Consider the following 19,567-nt stretch of genomic DNA (forward strand, 5'->3'; position numbering starts at 1 on the left):
TTCTGGATGTTTCTGGAGAATTCATGTCTTTACTGATCCAAATGTGGGATTTCTGTTTTTCTTTGGACTTTTCTTGATTTAAGGCTTTTAGCTTTTGGAATTTCTTTGTTTCTATGCTTTAACTTCCAAACGGGTTTATCTAAGACAATCTGATTGTTTTTCATTTGACTTTCTAGGAACTTTCTGTTTCATCTTTGAGGATTTGGACTTTTGAAAGACTTTTAGCTGCAGTTTCATCCTTTGAACCAGATGGATCTGAATCTAGAGTCAAAGATTCTAAGGAAATCATGGATTCACAGACATTTGATTGAATTTCTGTCTGGATCAGAAACCAACAGCAGACATTTCAAGCCGTCATCTGTTCCTAATGTTCATTCCCCGCCATCATTGAAAGCTTTTGGAATAGTCCCTAAAGCCAGCGATCGGGCCGCTTTGGAGCATGAACTCATCACTCGGTGTCACGGTGGCAGAGAGATGACAGATCCCAAATCTGAGGCTGAAATGATCACGTCCTACCAGCTCCACTCTGGATTTGGGAGCAAAAACCTTTGAAGATGTTGGAGCATTGTTGGAGAATAGACTGACAACATTTGTTTGGAAGACAGATTGACCTTTGACCCCTCCCTCATGTGTTCCACATCCAGCTGCAGACACACCACTACAGCTCACATTCCACTTCTGATCCAGCAGTTAGAACCAGAGCCTGCATTTGCAGCAGGTTCCAACCCACTGACCACTGATCCACACAGGGGGACGTCCTAAGGGGCGGAGTCAGCCACTGGAGAGAGCAAAAAGGAGAAATTGGGGTCACTCTGGGCCTCTCTGTGTCTGGACCTTCAGAGGGACAGTGGTTTGGTCCAGAACACGGATGCTAAACTAGCTCTCTGGAAACTTGAACTTGTTGAATGGGAAACTTCCTGAAATCTTCTTCATCTGTTGACTTGTTCTTTCTTCATCTGAATGAGCTCAGTCCTCTCCCAAATCCAACTCCATCTATCTTCAGTGCTTTGGACTGAGTTGGAGCAGAACTAGAGCTTTCTCCAGATGTCCTAGTACTTTTAGATCAGTGTCTTCCAATATTTGGAGCCCAGGTTCACTTCTTTCCCTGACAAAAATCCCAAAAGGCCTACCAGCCACCAAATAGTCAGAAAGCAGAGAAACTTGGTGGTCTGCATTGATGAGAAACCAGTCCCTCCAGGATGACACATGGCTTTTTGGAATCATTTCACACACAAACAAATGGGAAGTTGTGCTTGTTGTTCTGAGAAAAGGCAATCAAATGTGTGATAATGGTCAATGTAAATGTTTGGATAAAGGCTGTAGGGGATTCAGGGATTGTGGAGCGGTTGTTGTTTCCTTCTGGGTTAAAGTGCAGTTTTGTGTAACCTCCCAAAGAGGAGAAACCCAAAAAAGAAAGGAAAAGCAAAGAGACAGGTGGAAGCCATCATGAGATTCCTTTCAAACAGGAAGTTCTTTGTCATTTCATGCACTAGTTTCATTTAGCTCTAGTTGTTGAACATTCTAGAAACTCCTAAAAACATTTTCTGTCCACTTTGAAACCATCTGGGGCTGACTTGGCCTTGCTCGCTGGGATACGGCCAACATCCAGAAATCTACCAACAGACATTTTTAGCTCTAGTTGTTGAACATTCTATGTTTTGAAGAGGCAGGCTCTTCTAAAAGAAACTAGCAGGAGCCCCAGCGCTGGTCTTTGCTTGGATTTGTTTTAGACTTGTTCAGAGTCAAATGCATGTTTTAAGGGGAGGAGGATTATTTTGTTGTTGCTGTTTTTGTTCCTATTCTTACAATCCACTATATGTCCCGTGTTGAATTCTACTATTAAAATGTGGGAAACAAATGTTTATCAAATCCAAATCAATCCAAAAGCCTGGAGACTGGATGGCCGTGGTCCTCCCTTTGACCTGGACACTGGTTGCCATGGCGACCTGCACACTCACCAAGCTGGAACTTAGAAGAAGAAAAAGAGACCAAAATGATTGATAAAGCAGGTTTTCCAGGGAAATCCCACAAAGTGCTTTCCAAGCTAGAACTATGAATATCCAGCATGCATTTGGAAAAACTCATTAGCTTCTTGTGGAAAATGATGAGTCATTGTAAAAGCATTCTATGAATGCTCAGAAAACTTCCTCTAAGGTTGTGGTTGTTTGGAGAAGTCCTCCTCTTCAAAGAAGTTCTCCTGACCATCTTCAAAGCCACTTTCTGCTTTTTCAAACGCTACTGTTCAACAAAAACTTGGTTTCTGCCACAAAACCAACCTTAGACACTGAAACAGAATGAATCCAATGCAGAAATGTGTTGACACCTTTAATTCAAAGCTTCAATCAGTTTGAATCTCATGAAGAACATTTCAAAAATCCACATTTGGATCAGGCGTCTTCATCAGAGCACAACTCATGTTTCCAGGACTGTGACTCACCAATAGATCCTCATTTCCTTTACACAATCTGTTTCCATCATTTGGATTTTTCATAAAAACTTGAGTTAGAAAAGAATTGTTGCCCCAAAATGTCCAGTTTGAATAGTCTACAGTTTGTTGTGTTTGGTTGCTAGGTAACAGGGTCTTTAATGTCTATGATGTCATGGTGGCTTTCAGAGTTGAACTCCTGAATATGACGGTAAACATTTGGATTGAACAAAAATGGGATTGAAGCTCATGCTAAATCCTGATCTCAATGCTGAAAAAACCTCCTCCTAGATTCTGGTTGTTTGGAGAAGTCCTCCTCTTCCAAGAATTCCTGAAAAAAGCCCTCATTTCTCCTGTCCATCTTCAAAGCCACTTTCTGCTTTAATTTAGTCCAAACTTGCTTTATGCTGACAACATTTACAGCTTGAATCCATCTGAAGAATCCAAGGAAACAAACCAATCTAAGTCTGCATTCATGCCACTTCAGAACCAACAAAGCATGTTTCCAGGACGCTGACTTACCAATAGAACTTGGGATTTCCTTTGCAGAATCCTTCTCCGTGTGTTTTCCTTTGTTTTTCTCCCCAAAACCTAAAGCAGAGATTTTTGCTGAGCTGCAGAACAAACGTCTGACTGCTTTAACCGCCGTTGATGGTTTGTTGTGTTTCCCTCTGTAGCTGCTATGGTCTTGGTATGGTTGCTAGGTAACGCTGTCTTTGATGATGATGACGTCAGAATGGCCTCTAGAATGGACTTTTTTCTTGTGGAACCAGGAGCTGTAACCTTTAGGGCACTAGGACCCAGAAAGAGCTCCAGGCAGTGACGGTGTTCAGTGACGGACTGCGCAGCCGCACTTCCTCCAAACGCCACTATTCATCAGCGCGTGGAGCGCCAGAGTCCAAACGGGCTTAAGGCGCTTTGATAAAGCGCTCTGGAATCCAGCTATGGTGTGCTAAACGTCAGGTCCAGAACGGAAGATGCCATCAATGAAGTCTGTCTGTCAGCAGCAATCCAACGCTGATGGGGTTTAGCTTGTGGAGGATTTGAATGTTCATTTGCTCTCAGGTTGGTTCTGTGCTGGAAGCCCCAACCCTCAGTTCAGTCAAGTTAGAAAGATGCTAACCAGCTGTTCCCTCTGTCACCATGGAAACACGGACCGCTTTAAAGTCGGACAGGATTTTCACGGAGCGGACTTCTAGACGTGGAGGATAAATACTCCAAGATGAATTCATCAGACATGAATCAAACAGTCTTTTCTACATAGAACAGAATGAAATCCACTGTGTTTTAGCAGCGTCTGTAGCATCACAGAGACGGTGTTCCACCAAAAACTGGGACCTGTCACATGTTGTTTCCTGGTGACAGAGCTGCAGCTTTAATGTCAATGATATAGAAGAAGAAGAATCCAAAACATTGGACTGTTTTCATGTGATCACATGGAAGCAGAATTAGGAGATCTCTAGGAAATCTGTCCTTGTTTTGTCAGCATGTTCGAATTGGAGTTTACAGTTAGACGATATTTTCTTTAAAATAAATTAGGGAAAATATCAAAAAGTAAAACACCTAATGTATTTCTATGTAAAATAGAATAGAAATATTTGAATGTTGTGTTAATAATCTCAACAGTTCTCTGTCGCCCTCTGGTGGTTCATCAGAGAAGCCAAACTTCCAAAGAAAGTGAATCAATAAACATGAGCTAATTCTAGATGCAGGTTTGAAAACACAGATGGAAAACAGCATCAATACAAATATTAGTCAATGTTTCCTTGAATGGAACAATTTCAGGATTTGTTGTCAGAAAAGTTGTGAAAAACTGTCTTGTAAAGTGTGTGGTGACGGTCCACTGTGGAAAGGGAGCGACCTTAGGAGCATTTCGGGCAGGCAACTCAGGCAGGCTTTACTTAGGCCACTCCCCTAGGGCGGGTCAGTTAATCAACTCACCTGTGCAGCATCCTATTTAAGTCCAGGTGTGCAAGTTGTTCATCCTTCTTTACTGCAGCATTGCGTTCTTTGCCCCACCCTCCTCCCCGGCTTCCACCTGTGAGCTCCGTTAGGGTTGTGGTGTTTGTAAGTCTTTTATTTTGAAATTCCTCAAGGATGATCATCATGGTGGGATTTCTAGATCTCCATGAACTCATCCTGAATCCAAAAGACACTGGAGCATCAAAGAATCCAACCCATCTCTGCCAACATGAGGCTCTTACTTTGAAAAGTCTCAGACTTCCTGCAGGGAAACAGGCTTTCTGCTGCTGCACTGACAGATGTGCACGAGCTTGAAAGAGCTTCCTGACTGAGGAGCTGCAGACTTTCTCCTGCAGAGCAGCAGCTGACTTCAGCATCGTCATGGGAACACAGTCTGCTGCTGCTTCTGGAAACGTCTTCAAGGCTGTGGTGGGACTTGTTGGTCTGGAGGACAGATTCTCTGAGCAAATGCTGCTTCAGCTTCAAGCTTCAGCTCTTTTCTTCTGGCAGAGCTTAGAAGAAATGGAAACCTCCTTTGTTCTGACTGTTTGCTCCAAATCCCAGATTCAGGAATTCCTCCAAGAAGTTCAGCTCAGAGATCATCAGCAGAGAAAAGCCTGAAGTTCTGATGGAAAATGACAACAGAACATGATCAATATTATTGATCCACATGGAATCCAGAAGAAACTGTGAGGTGAAAACATAAAGACACAAGCTTCAGAGACATGAGGAGAAGTCAGAGTGGATTCATTCTGGACTTTCTTCTCACATCTTCTCTTCAGAACATCTTTGTCTTTGATCCTTCAAATCTTCTGAAATCTGATCATCCATGGATTGTTTTCGTGGGATCAGATCCAGAGTTGTTGAAAGTTCTGCTGCCCTCTGCTGGTCAAAGTGTCCAAACAGCAGAGGTGTTTCTCTCATCATTCTATCTTTCAGTCACAAACACACTGGTTATATTTTATACTATTAAACCTGTTATAAGATATATAAGGCTTTATAACGGCTGTCTTTACTGCACACAAATTGTGTTTTATGAACAAACTTGTGAAAGAAAGTAAACAGTTCAGCTCAACATTAGATATTTCTGCTCAGCAGATGGTGAACATTAGTCCAATAAAAACAGGAAAAACTGTTGTTCTGGAGTGTGATTCTGATTTTTAGATATGTGATATTTTTTCACAGATATTAAAAAGAAAAATGCTTCAGTCTCCATTTAGTCTAAAAGTTTTAACATTTATTCTCCTTAAGTCATTTTATGCTCACGTCTTTGAATAAATACGTGTTTCACAGTGAATGCAGTCCTTCATATTTAAAGTCCCATGCAAATTTGGAACCAATAGTGTAGAACATTAATTAATTTACCCTTGAACTTTTTTGGAACAGAGTCCAGCTTTGGAAACAAGCAGAGAACCAACAAACAGCAGAAACCCAGACTGTGGGAAAGACTCCACACTTCTGACTGATGTTCACGTCCACTTTATTCTTCACAGTAAGATTGGAACAGAACACTGAGAACCAAAAAGAACAGAGGAACAGCTCTAATGTCTACTAGAAAACATGAATCAAAAGAACACCAGACACAAACACCAGTCTGGTTCTTTATCCGCATCTTCCTTCATACATTTTTAGGAAAATCCTTTCCTCACTAAATGGTAGAGATGCGGTTCTACTAAGACTGTGGATCGTTCCTTAGGTGGCGATCCGATTCAATTCATGAATCTAGCTCAATGGCTCACAGATCGAACCACGATTCTTGGTTTTTAATAGAATATATTTGTACAGTCACTATAGGTGTGTATTTTTACAGGATGTTTAAAAAAGTTTAAATTATATGAAATAAATCAGCATCATTTAGAACCGAAGATCAAAATCAACAAAAGTGATACAAACACAAAGATTTATATAGAAAGAAAGAAATGGGGTTTGTTACTTTAATCAAGTTTCCGTCAACATTCTGGTTACGTTCAGCAGTAACATAAACAACAAACATAAACATAATTGTTGTCGGGTTGCACGGTGGTACAGTGGTTAGCACTCTTGCCTTAAAGCAAGAAGGCCCTCGGTTCCAGTCCTGGTTAGAGGATCTGAAAACAGTAGAGTTTGCATGTTTGCCCCTGTGCATGAGTGGGTTTCCTCTGGGGACTCCAGCTTCCATCCCAAACATGCTTCATAGATCTATTGGTTGGTCTAAATTGTCCCTAGATGTGAATGTGAGAGTGCATGGGCCCTGTGACAGACTGGATGCAGGATGTCCCCTGCCTTCATGACCCCAAAAGGGAACAAATAGCTTAGAAGATGATTCACATGAAAATGTTCTCCACAGTTTTTCCATCCTCAAAGTTCTGCAACACTTTATGTTTTAAAACATTGCATATTGAAGCAGCGCTTGAATTCTGCGCTGCAGAATTTGCTGATTCATGGTGATTCCATTAGTTAGTGGATTTAAAAGAAAATCTGTTTTCACTCAATGGTTACTAGCTCACATGCCTTGACAAATTAAAAACTGAAGTCCCTTCTTTTAGTCTAAAACAACAATGAAAATATGACAAAAAATCAAAGACTTTTACAAAACATTTTCATAATAATGTACACACTTTGACAACATAAACATTGTCTTAGCAGAAACTACAACAATGGTCAACTAAATAAGTTTTGTCTAAAATAATAAAAAAACAATGGCAGGACAAAATGCAGTTAATGCCTCCTTTGAACTGAATTACTACATCAATGCTCTGTGTCATTGAGGCCACCAGATTGGGGGGGCGCACATGTAATGAAAGCTCAGGCTGATTTAACAGCAGACTTCAAGTCGTCTTTATCATTAGGCCTGGTGTTTCATCTTCCTCTTCTTAACAGATCATAGATTTTATTCATTGGATTCAGCTCAGGGAACTTTACTGGTTGATCAAACAGTAACATCATAGTCACTGAAAAAGATTTATTGCTTGTGCTATCCTATGACCCCACCCTTACATTGACGTGTTCTCCCTACCATGACAAAGGTGGATTAAGGTGGAAAGATTTCATGTAATCCATGGACACCAGTGAGGTTCACAAATCATTGAAGAAAAATGGTTCAGCGCACTGTCTAGTGGGTCTAGATGACCCAACTCCCAACGGCAAAATGCCTAAGATAGCACAAGGGTTAAACATGATCACTAAATGTTTTTGACATAAACATTTGTTATAATGTTCTTTTTTTTCCCGGACAAAGAACATTGTTTTATTTAAACCTATACAATAAATTCACTAAATTAAACTAAGGCTTGAAATATTCCAACATTTCCTTTTTAGTATATAAAAAAAAAGTTCTTTCTTCTAAAAACGAAAAAGAAAAAAAAAGACTAAATGGCATTTTCACAATATTTTCCCATATACTGTACAAGTTTTCTGCTCTATGTTTTTCTGTTTTTGAAGTTGAGATTTTTCTATAAATCCTTTATCTATTTTTTTTTGTTACAAAAGAAAAGCTTCTCATTCTCTTCTTCTTCTTCTCTTCTGTTTTCTAATGTATTTTACTAAATGGCATTTATGACCGCCATTTATCAGCCATAAAAACTATCTCTCACTTATATGAGTTTTCATGTGTGTATTTAGAATAGATATTCGACTAAAACTGGCATCACAATTCTTGCAAGGGAAAGGCTTTTCTCCTGTGTGAGTTCTCATGTGTGTTTTGAGATTAGATATTTGACTAAAACTTGTATCACATCCTTTACAAGTAAAAGGCTTTTCTCCTGTGTGAGTTCTCATGTGTATTTTGAGTTTTGATTTTTCACTAAAACTTTTATCACATTCTTTACAAGAAAAAGGCTTTTCTCCTGTGTGAGTTCTCATATGTATTTTAAGACTAGCCACCTGACGAAAACTTGTATCACATTCTTTACAAGTAAAAGGCTTTTCTCCTGTGTGAGTTCTCATGTGTGTTTTGAGATGATCTATACGACTAAAACTTGTATCACATCCTTTACAAGAAAAAGGCTTTTCTCCTGTGTGAGTTCTCATGTGTGCTTTGAGATGAGTTATTTGACCAAAACTTTTTGTACATACTTTACAAGAAAAAGGCTTCTCCCCTGTGTGTGTTCTCATGTGTATTTTAAGTTTTGATTTTTCACTAAAACTTTTATCACATTCTTTACAAAAAAAAGGCTTTTCTCCTGTGTGAGTTCTCATGTGTGCTTTGAGATGAGATATTTGACCAAAACTTTTTGTACATACTTTACAAGAAAAAGGCTTCTCCCCTGTGTGAGTTCTCATGTGTATTTTAAGACTAGCCACATGACGAAAACTTGAATCACATTCTTCGCATGAAAAAAGCCTTTTTCCTGTGTGCATGCTCATGTGTGTTTTTAGACTAGACATTTGACTAAAACTTGCATCACATTCTTTACACATAAAGGGCTTTTCGCCTGTATGAGTTGTCCTGTGTTTTTTGAGATTAGATTTATAACTAAAACTTTTTTCACAGTTTTTACAAGAAAATGTTTTCTTTCCTGTATGAGTTTTCATGTGAAATTTCAACTGAGACTGCCCACTAAACCTTTTACCACATTTTTTACATGCACAATATCTTTCATCATACCCATTTTGGACATGACTTCTGTCTCTTCTCTTCCTCTGATCTCTGTTCTTCGGGTCTGTCTCTTCATTTGTAGTTGATGTGGATTCTGTCTTTTCATCTGTAGTTGATGTTGATTCTTCATGTTGGTTTCCTTCTTCATCCTGATTATTAGTTACATTAAAGCTCTGCTGATTGTTTAGATCTGCTTCACTGTTCTCATCTTCCTCATAAGTAGGAATCTCCATCAAGGTATCAGTCTCCTGCTTCAGATCAAGCTGATCTTCATCCTGACTGATGCAGAGTTCCCCTGGCTCCTCTTTAATCTGTGGTGGTTCTGGTTCCTCTTTAATCTGTTGAAGTTGTTGCTCCCCTTGTTCCTCTTTGGTTTGTGGAGGTTCTGGTTCCTCATGATCCACTCTGAAGTTCTTCTGCTGATTTTTTAGATCTGCTTTATTGTTCTCATTTTCCTCATAAGTAGGAATCTCCATCAAGGTATCAGTCTCCTGCTTCAGATCAAGCTGATCTTCTTCCTGACTGATGAAGACTTTCCCTGGTTCCTCTTTAATCTGTGGAGGTTCTGGTTTCTCCTGTACCTCTTTAATCAGTGAAGGATCTGGTTCCTTCTGTTGCTCTTCACTTTGAGCAGGTTCTGGTACCTTCTGTTGCACTCTTAAGTTCCTCTGCTGGTTGCAGAGATCTTCCTCTTCAGTCATCCAATGCTGGGGGAGAACTGCAAGAATACAAACACAAGAAAAAGCCCTTTTATACTTTTAAACTAGTTTGTGCATTGACAAACACCAATGTAAGTCAAAATCTGCTCAGTCAGAAATCTTATAGTTTAAATCTTTAAATATAAAATATGAAAAACTGTTCATTCCAGGGGCGCTGGATGGGCTGCCCATCCACACCTGGGGCTGGGATCACTCCTTCCCTGGCTCTGGGACGGGGCGGGGCAACCCTCTTGGGGCCCGTGATTGCTCTGGGTGACATCCACCAGGTCTGCGGGGGCTGGGGGGGCTTTGTTGGCCCTGTCCTGAGGGGGACTTCTGGAGGAGGTAGAGGGTATAGGGTCGGTAAGGGACCTTGGAGGTTTGACAGGTCGGTGTCTCCGTTGACCGGCTGGTTGTGGCTGTCTCGGTCCTGTTGAGGCCTGACCTGAGTTCTCCCAGGGGCTGGAACCTGGACTTGCTCCGGGGGGGATTGTGTGTGTGTGTGTGGGGCGCGCTTTCCGGCTCCTCTTGGGGTGGGTGGTGGCGGGCCTGGGGGGTCGGCGCCTGGTGAGATGGGGCCCTGGGTGCTACGCTTTTGGGGGTGGGGGAGTCTACCAACTGTCCCCAACTTACTCTCTTCCTCATATAATCTCTTATCAGGGTGATGGGGGGGGGGTTAGCCTGCCTTGCACCTTGGGGGAGGATCTACTTGGCAGTGGTCCCCCTACCGTGGTTGCCGTATGTAATAGCCCCCCCCCCTCTCGGTTTTATTTGCACCGTAGACATGTAGGGCCCTTAGTAAGGAGGGTGCTTGGACATCACTGCCATCAAGCAGCAGATGTCCTTTAGCGCCCTACCTGCCAATTGTAACTGCACTGTAGACATTTAGGGCCCTTGGTGGGGAGGGTGATGGGACATCACTGTGAGTAATCAGGAGACGTCCCCTTAGTGCCCTACCCGCCAATTTTGACTGCACCCCCTTAGTACACACACCCTTTACTCCTCCAAATATACATTCCAACATAAACGCACACACATGCACGCATTTCACAAGGAAGGTGGGACCTTGGACCATCTGTCCCCTACCCCATCCCTGGTAAGGGGTACTGGGCCCTTGGCGATGGCGGCCGTGTTCCCTGGGTGCTGGCTTCCTGAGCCCGGCGGCCCTCTCTCCACGAAGGGAGAGGGATCCCTGAGCTTTTTGGCAAGGCCAAGAGGAATCTCAAGAGGAAGGCCAAGAAAGCTCAGGGCAAGGGATCACATCACAGCTGAGCCGGGGGGGTGTCCGCGTCCCTGTGTTGTGGGTTCTGGTCCTTGCCCCCAAGCGTTGGGCCTCGCCAAATTTCCAAATGTGGACGAGCCATGTTTACAACACCCCTAGTGTTGACCCCTCTTCTCCTGGATGTCTTTCTCCTGGGCGGGGGCAGCTGGCCCCTTGCCTTGCTCCTTCATGGGCCAACCGTGGGCCGGGTGGGTGGCTGCATGGAGCATGGGGCGGGTCTCCCTTGGGGGGCCCTGGCTCGTACCTGGGGTTCGGGCAGGGGGATGCCCAGAACTCTTGGGGTGATGATGACGTGCTCGTCTGGGGCTGTGGGCAATCTTCTGGGGCGGGGCCCTGCGTTGGGTCCTCGCTGCGTGGCGGGGGGCTGCTCTCCTGGTTGAGCTGGAGCTGCACTCTCTGCACCCCCCCCCCCCCCCATGCCTCCCTACTCTCTGGCTTTGGGGGCTCTGTGGGTGCTCCTGCTGGCCCTGGCCTGGGTGGCGGATGCAATCGCCTGGGGGGCGGTTGCACTCCATCTTCTGCCGTGCGGGCTCTGGGGAGCTCTGGTTGCCAAAGCTGCTGTGCCAGGGGTCTTGGTGTAGGGATGGCAGGGCACTCTCCCTCCTTCTTTTCACCTTCCATTATAGATTTTTAGAGGAACATAAACACTCACTTGAGCACAGGTGTTAGCTCACCTTTGCACTAATATTTTGCGTTTGAATGAAATATTTCACACTAGTTAAGGGTTGGTCAAACTACGACCCGCGATCTGGATCCACCCCGCCTCCATGTTTGGTAAGGTCCACTGAACAATATCAGAGACCCGTGTTTTTTTTTTTTTTTTATCTGCCTACATGATCAAGACGTGAGATTTTATCCCCCCCCCTTCTGCAGTCTGCGCTCCAACCTGAAACCCTCTAAAATCTCTGTCAAACATAACAGAAGACAGTCTTCCCTTTCTACGACGCAGTTCCTCTTTACCAGTTTAGCTCATTCTTTAAGATCAATTATGCCGCTTTTTTTATACAGCACCCTGCTCTCTGTCTTGGTTGGCTGGAGACCACGTCAATCAATCTCCTCAGTCCGTGCCGTGTCTACTGTACAGAAACGCGGAGCTCTTAAGATCTACAGAAATCTTTGATCCATCAGATCCATAAAAGTTTGAGATTTCAAACAAGAGAAAAGGAAAAAAATGTTCATGTATGTCTGAGAAAAGTGTATTTAGGCAGTGAGGAGTTTTACTGCCATAAAATTCTGGAATCAGACTCCTTGGATTTCAGCGATCATGGTTATTTTTAGAACGAAACTCCTGCAATAAACGAGGGAACTCTGTACTGGTGAAAAGGTAACGCCGTGTTTTATGAAATAATTTTTGGCAGGTTTGAGGGAGGTGGGCACTGAGCAGAAACAAATGACTCAAAGACTGCAAGCCAGAATTAAATGTATCTTTTTCTTCCCCACTTGAAAACAGTCATACAACATAACACAGGAGTTTAAGCCATGTAGTTTCAACAGAAAAGATTCATTTGCCCCTACCGTGACACACGGACTGGAGAGCCAACAGTCCCGATAGAGGTTTGAAACAAACTCCGGCTGGGCGTTCGTACGTAACCCCGAGGAGACTCTGAGTCAAATTACGATTACCTATCTTATATATTCTTTGATGCAAAGGTCAGCCTGCAGGGATGGATGGCCAGTCCCTCCCCGCAAGCTCACCCTGGATGTAGGCTAATCATAAACATGTCAGAATGCCTTCTACAGAGCACTCCCTTTTACGGAGAGAAACTTTATATTAAACATTCCTTCTGGGGGCCAGTCATACAAACACCATAAACATGTCACGATATTCTCCTTTTTGGTGTTAGCTATAGAACCTTATTTAAGAGTTTACATAACATTACAAAAGAGTTTGCATAAGAATTCCTTTTTTGGATGGTCAGCCACAGAACATTTTATAGAACACATCTTTAATGCAGGGCAGAAGGCCCCCCCCCCCCTGCCTACAGTGCATTATCCATCTCACGCCGATATATGATTAGCTGCAGCAGACACGTAAAAACTTTCTTTTTCATAATTACTGGATGAGGAACAGACGCGCAGGACACAGCGCAGCTGCGCAAACCGTGAGAAGTGACGCAGCCCTCAAAGTCTCAGCGGAATTATGACGGGAGAGGATTGACTATCAGAAAACAAGTGGAGGGAGACCAAAAATCCAAACAGTCATCGTCATAACAAAACCACTCAAAGAATCGAGAATTAGAGACCAAAAACAAGACAGAAACATCCAGAACAACAGGAACACAGAGGCCCATCAAGAAGATGCAAAACAAAGGGGAACCCATAGGATTACACCAACCCAGCAGAGTCTGACAAATGTAGTCGAAAACATGACTGATATGACAGCCGAAAACTAAACTGATACAAAACACTTTGAGTGCCACCTAAAGCCAAAAGATGCCACTGGGAGGGATGGTGAGGCCAAACAGTGAGAACATCAGCAATATTAGCCTCCCCCAGCCATGCATTGCGTCTGTGTCTGTTGGAATTAATCATGGAGATGGCCTGGTCAGCCAAGTGCAAAAACAAAAAACCGGAAGGATCACGAGGAATCAGGCTGCTGATGCATAAAATGGATGAACCGCGAGGCGCCAACAGTTCTCACATACAGCAATGTTCCAATAAAAACATGGAATGCAACGTTGATGTGCTAGACCAGAGTCGGCAACCTGAACCTCTCTAAGAGCCATTTGGATCAGTTTCCCACTGAGATGAAAGCACAGGGAGCCGCTACACTAGGGGTGTTAGAAAAAAGGTTTTTGCCGATATATAGTGATAGTTAATTTGGCAATACTTGTCTCTTCTTCCACTTTCGGCTTCTCCCATCAGGGGTCGCCACAGCGAACGAGTCGCATGGTAGATTTGGCAATGTTTTACGCCGGATGCCCTTCCTGACGCAACCTTCTCAAACCGGGCTTGGAACCGGCAGAGGTAGAGAAGGGAACAGGGAGCAGCCCGGAGTCGAACCCTGGTTTCACGAACGGAAGGCGCCGCAAACCAGCACGAGCTAAACCGGCTCCCCAATTTGGCAATACTTGTATTGATTAAAAATGCTGTCAATATATTTATTTACTTATTTGTATTCTTTATGAGAGTGATGTTTCCTTTGATCTTTTGTCCATTTTCTATAACATTGAATAGACTTTTCTGTCTGTCAAACACACAGAGTTAAGATGAGTGAGATGATGGAAACAAATTCACTTTCATGCAGACTCCTTTGTCTTTAAATCCAGAAAACCCAATACATTATTTTAATTTTATGGATGACAACTATGTTTTAATAGGAAGCAGCTGTTAGTATATTGCGGGTCTGGAATCATAAGCGGATGAGTCTAAGCCCCGCCCCCGCCTGTTTCCCGCATCATATGGTCATTGTAGCAGCAAGGTGACAGGATAGTGGGGGCGCCCTGACGAAAATTTAACTCATTTTACGCGGAAATGGGTGGTCTTAGTCTAGGTGGATAAAAGGATTTTAGTTGCAGTAGCAGCAGTCTTAGGCAAAGGGTGCGTAAATTTAACGTGGGTCTGCAGTGACAGCAGCTCTCTGCTTGGTAAAAAATCTGGTCCACTGTTGTTTTCTTATTATCTGTTAATCACATTAACATTGTTTTTTCTACAAAAATTTTACTTTATACATGAGAATGTTCCAGAAAGGATATTTATTTAATTATTTTTATTCTTTATGAGCGTGATGTTTCCTTGATCTTTTGTCTATTTTCCTCAACCTTGAATAGACTTTTCTGTCTGTCAAATACCCAGAGTTAAGTTAAGTGAGATGATGGAAATAAATTCACTTTAGTGCAGACTCATTTCAATTTATTTATTTTTCTTTAAATCCAGTGAACCCAATTAATTATATCAATTTTATGGATGACAACTATTGTTAGGTAATAATTATTTTTAAGTTTTAGGAAGCAGCTGTCAGCTTGTTGCGGATCTGGAACCATAAGCGGCGAGTCTAAGGCCCGCCTTTCTACCTGTTCATTGTTTGCTCCGCGAGCACCCACCACCACAGACAGCACAACATACGGTCATCGTAGCAGCAAGGTGACAGGATGGTAGGGGCTCCTTGACGCAAACTTCATTAATTTTACACGGAAATGGGTATATAGGGGGATAAAAGGATTTTTTTGGGGAGGCGCTCACGTGTCCCCTACAAGATCACCACTGACTGTGTGTGCGCTGCCTTGTCTTGTGTGTGTGCACGCGGCGCGTACTGTCTGAACAACAGCCCAACCCCCCCCCCCCCCCCCCCCCCAACCCCCGCACGCAAATAGCCAGACAGACCTCTCCAGCGAGAATTGCGAAATTAATGTCATCATTAATTAACGGACAATTGACTGACTTGATGAGTTAACAATGATAGATAATGTTTATATTTTGTGGGACACAAAAAAAATGCGTCTTCTACAATACCGATAGCAGAACCGTTGAGGTCAGATCTTAACGATACTGCGGTCTTGAAGAATGTGGCACCGGGGCTTGTTCAATACCGGGGCTCTGTACCCATCCCTAATTACAACGTACTATTCTTTATTAACAAATAACAGTAACAACTAACTACTACCTATCTAACTAATGAACTAACTCTGTAGGTGTTGTAGATTGACTGTGGGTGTGAGCGCGGAGCGTCTTGTGTAGGCCTAGGAAGAAGGAGCGTACACGTGTGTTGGGGGTGCGTGTTGATTCTTCTGCAGCGGACCGCTCTCTAGCTGCACGTGAGGCTTCACCTGTGCTTTCTGGTACAGACATCTTCTCAGAATATTATATATTGCCCAGTAATAAACAGACTTGATTCTACAGACACGTAACTTTGCGCTGCACAAAATAGTTCCCAAACAAAACATGTAGTGATATTCATGGAAATCTAACAGTGCGTGTTCATGATTGGTGTTACAGAGTGAAGGAGAACAGTAATAACCCCCCCCCCCCAACACAAAATCATTAGGGGGGCGGCCGTGCCACGCACTCAAGAACGCATGCAGCTTATAATGGAAATCAATACAATGGAAATTAACAAATAGAAGGCAGTAAATTTGTCGTATTTCCTCGCGGAACGGAAACTTCTGTTTTAGAATGAGGATGTGTGCTTCTGAAAGTGGGCGTCTGTGTGTGTGTGAGTAAAGGGAGCCACGTGCAGCAGATGCATTAGAGGGCGAGCTGACGAGAGACAGTGAAAGGCATGGTGGGAGAGAAGGAGAGAACCATCTGAAAGAAAGAAGGTAAGTCTGAACACAGGACTAGCAGAAAAAGTAAATAACCAGCAGAGATGAATGTGTTTAATGTGTTTATTATTAGGAGCATCACGATTCTCCAAATCCTGGATTCGATTGCATTTTCGATTCTAAGGTCACAGTTTGATTCGGTTCTCAATTTTTACATTTATTCTTTTAAAGCACAGATTGTCATTTTTTAACTAGACTTTAATGCAATAGAATATCTGACCTTTGTTTGCAATGTACCACACTACATGGTGAAATTTAAAACAACATAATGTTACAATAACTTAAATCTTTAGTCAATTAAAATTTAAAAATAAACTGCCATCCAGTTTCTCTTTTGTAAGTGTAGTCTTCTTTACAAAAGATGACATTCAAGTTCACAACAAAACAAATAAAAACAATAAAAGAGAAATGTCCATGAACAAGTAAGTGTTTTAAACTATTTCTGAACAGGTGAACATACACCACACTGATGTATTGTATTTTTTTGTAATGTATTTTTTTCACATTTTTTTTAAGATCTGCTCAGACCTTCAATAACTTTCTCTTTTACATTATTGCACATGGAGGGAATCACCGTAGCTGAGAGATGTGTTCTACTTGGGTATTCGTAGCGTGTTTTAGTGCCCGACCCGTGTTTTAGTGCCTGTGTTTTAGTGTTTTAGTGCCCGATCCGACCCGAAATTCGGGTAAATGCCAGTCATTATGCTCGGGTCGGGCTTCTCTCTCGCTGACTTTTCTAATAAACATATTGTAATGGCTGCAAAGAAGCTCCTTAGGCGGGCGGTTGTCAAACAGCTCTTTATTAATCCTGGATGTCAGAACGGTTACCGCACGAACCCAAAGGCACAGCCAGCTTCTTACTCAGAGGGAGAACGTTCAGCAAACCCACTCCCCCACACACACACAGGTAGACCCCGCCCCCTCCCACCAGTCACCAGCCCACCATTAATTGACATACACTGCGGTCCAGCAACTGGCAGAAAGAGGGGGGCGCTGGCCACCCGCAGCTCTGTGCACGTGTCGCCCGCATCTATTTTGTTTAGGTATCCCCGATATGGAGTAGCAAGAAGTCAAGGATAAACTTAAGACAGGGGAACTGAAAAGGCAAACACGCACCGCCGCGGCTGCGGTATTTCCCGCGTAATGAAGCGAGTGCGCATCAAGATCTCTCTTTCACTCTCTTTGTCTGGCCTCTTATTCTGTGTTCCAGCGTTATTTCGTTGTGCAAATGCATTTATCATGTAGGGAGGAACCTATGCGCAGCGCTTCCAGCGGAACTCTATGCCACAACAGCGAGCTTATACGTGCGCAGCTGCAGAGACCACTCTCTGTTCGAAAGAAAATAACTTTCATTATCATAAAAATATGTAGATTATTTTACCTTCAAGAAATCTGGCGGGGTTTTTTTCTGTCAAAAATACTATGGGATGAATTGAAATTTCAGGTTTGCTTCGGGCTCGGGCCTGCAAATCAAGTTAATTGGAAAGTGAAGAACTGCACAAATTTTAATAGAAAAAAATGTTTAGTCAGCACATCCTTACCAAAAATGAAAAAATACACAACAATGGATGTAGACACTTACCCAGATCCAATATCTTTAACAATTCCTTTCTTTTTTTCCATCTTTAAAGGTTTTATTGAAAGTCTTCGAACAGTCCCTGAAAAGACAAGAACAACTGATACAAGAACTGACACAAGAACAGGCTGATAACTCCACCTGGTCGGGAGGAAGTGGGTGAAGATGGCGTGAGGTCTCAGAGCTAAGCCAAGGCTAACTCAACACCAGCTCCCTCTGCCCAGCATCTTCTAACCCCAATCAATCACAACTGCAAACCCATGCATGGACCTAAGAACATCCTTAAGCTTGCAGGTGACAAAACAGTAATTGGCCTCATCAGCAACACATTACCGGACCTTCTAAAGACAAATAGCAAAAGGCAAATAGATACATATTCCACAGATTGGTTTGAGTTTTAGGAAGTTAACAACAGTTATGTTCAACTCAACTAAGGGGAAAAACAGAAAAGCTCTTACAATGCAATCACAACATCATATGTGGTCATAGGCCATCAGCTTCATTAACATTAGACAAAAAAAACTTTTTACTTGTTTATTTATTAACATTTATTAAACCGCGGGTGTGAACAAAAACAAGAGGGTAAAAAAACTACTTAATCCAGTATGGCAGAGTTCAATGTCAGCTGACAATTTAGGTAACAGCCTGTAGAGGTCTATGGGTGACATTAGAGTTGATCCGTCCAGTTAAATAAATGTCTATGAAAGGAAAGCAGTAAAAATACACTTCAGGTTATGTACCGAAACGATACAGAAGTCCTACAATACCAGACATGAGAGAGGAGTGAATAATGTTGGTTACTGATGGGAGAAGAGAAAGGAGAAAGAATTTAACAAGAGCTGTAGGAATGGGATCCAGTTGACAGGTGGAAGGTTTAGAGTTGGTGATGAGGTCAGAAATGGTTTGGACAGAAGGAAGGGAAAATCTTGAAAAGGTTGTCAGAACCGAGGGAGGAGTGAAGGTGTCCACTCCAGAGACTGCAGCTTGGCTTGTGAGCTGCTGATGGATTGTAGATATCCTCTGTATGTAGAATGTGGTTTTTGTACATGTCCTTATGAATTGTGACTCCAGTTTTATTTTGAAGTCTTTCCAGTTGTCTGCCTTTAGCTTTGAGCTGACATAGTGCAGGTGTGAATGGGTGAAGGAAACTGATGTTGTTTTGAGGAGTGCATGAATATTTAGAAGTGACTGCAAGTCATTGTTACACTGCAAAACCAGCTCGTCAGGTGTGGCATCAGGATTTATAATAATAATAATATTAATGGATTGGATTTATCTGCGCTTTTCAAGTCACTCAAAGCGCTTACATTGTGTCCATTATTCATTCACTCCTCATTTATACTTGGTGATGGTAGCTACTGTTGTAGCCACAGCTGCCCTGGGGCAGACTGACAGAGGCGTGGCTGCCAGTTCGCGCCTACGGCCCCTCTGACCATCACCAGGACATTCATGCACATTCACACACCAGTGGAGCCACACTGGAGGCAAGGAGGGTGAAGTGTCTTGCCCAAGGACACAACGACATTTTTTGGCTGGTGGGAGCGGGGATCGAACCGCCAACCCTGCAGTCATTGGACGACCCGCTCAACCACCTGAGCCACTGTCGCCCCGTGTTGCCCATTTACTCTGGGAAGGTTGTTGATATCAGCTGAAAAACTAGCAGTGTTGATGGCTTGTATCTTATGGAATGATATGATGCGTGGGCGTTTGAGTTTGGATACGGTGAGCAGGAGATTAAAGGTGATGAGCTTATGGTCAGTGAACGGGAGTGTGTGAGGTTTGCAATC

General features: G+C 42.9%; 2 protein-coding genes across 2 annotated transcripts in view; both read right to left on the bottom strand.

Annotated features, from left to right (window-relative positions):
* LOC144987094 (uncharacterized) overlaps positions 1-19,567 on the bottom strand; it is a 270,314-nt gene that overhangs the window by 155,055 nt on the left and 95,692 nt on the right. The window lies entirely within an intron of this gene.
* On the bottom strand, positions 5,851-14,169 carry LOC144987365 (uncharacterized). The gene has a single exon (XM_078936740.1). It carries the CDS (start codon positions 9,662-9,664, stop codon positions 7,949-7,951), a length of 1,716 nt encoding a protein of 571 aa, XP_078792866.1. The 5' UTR covers positions 9,665-14,169; the 3' UTR covers positions 5,851-7,948.

The sequence above is a fragment of the Oryzias latipes genome, chromosome 2 (genome assembly GCF_053564925.1).
Source record: "Oryzias latipes strain Hd-rR chromosome 2, Olatipes_Hd-rR_3.1".
Classification (NCBI taxonomy): domain Eukaryota; kingdom Metazoa; phylum Chordata; class Actinopteri; order Beloniformes; family Adrianichthyidae; genus Oryzias; species Oryzias latipes.

Bases quoted from the DNA above. Each gene is read 5' to 3' on its own strand.
- LOC144987365 (XM_078936740.1), bottom strand. From the start codon at position 9,664: ATGACTGAAGAGGAAGATCTCTGCAACCAGCAGAGGAACTTAAGAGTG.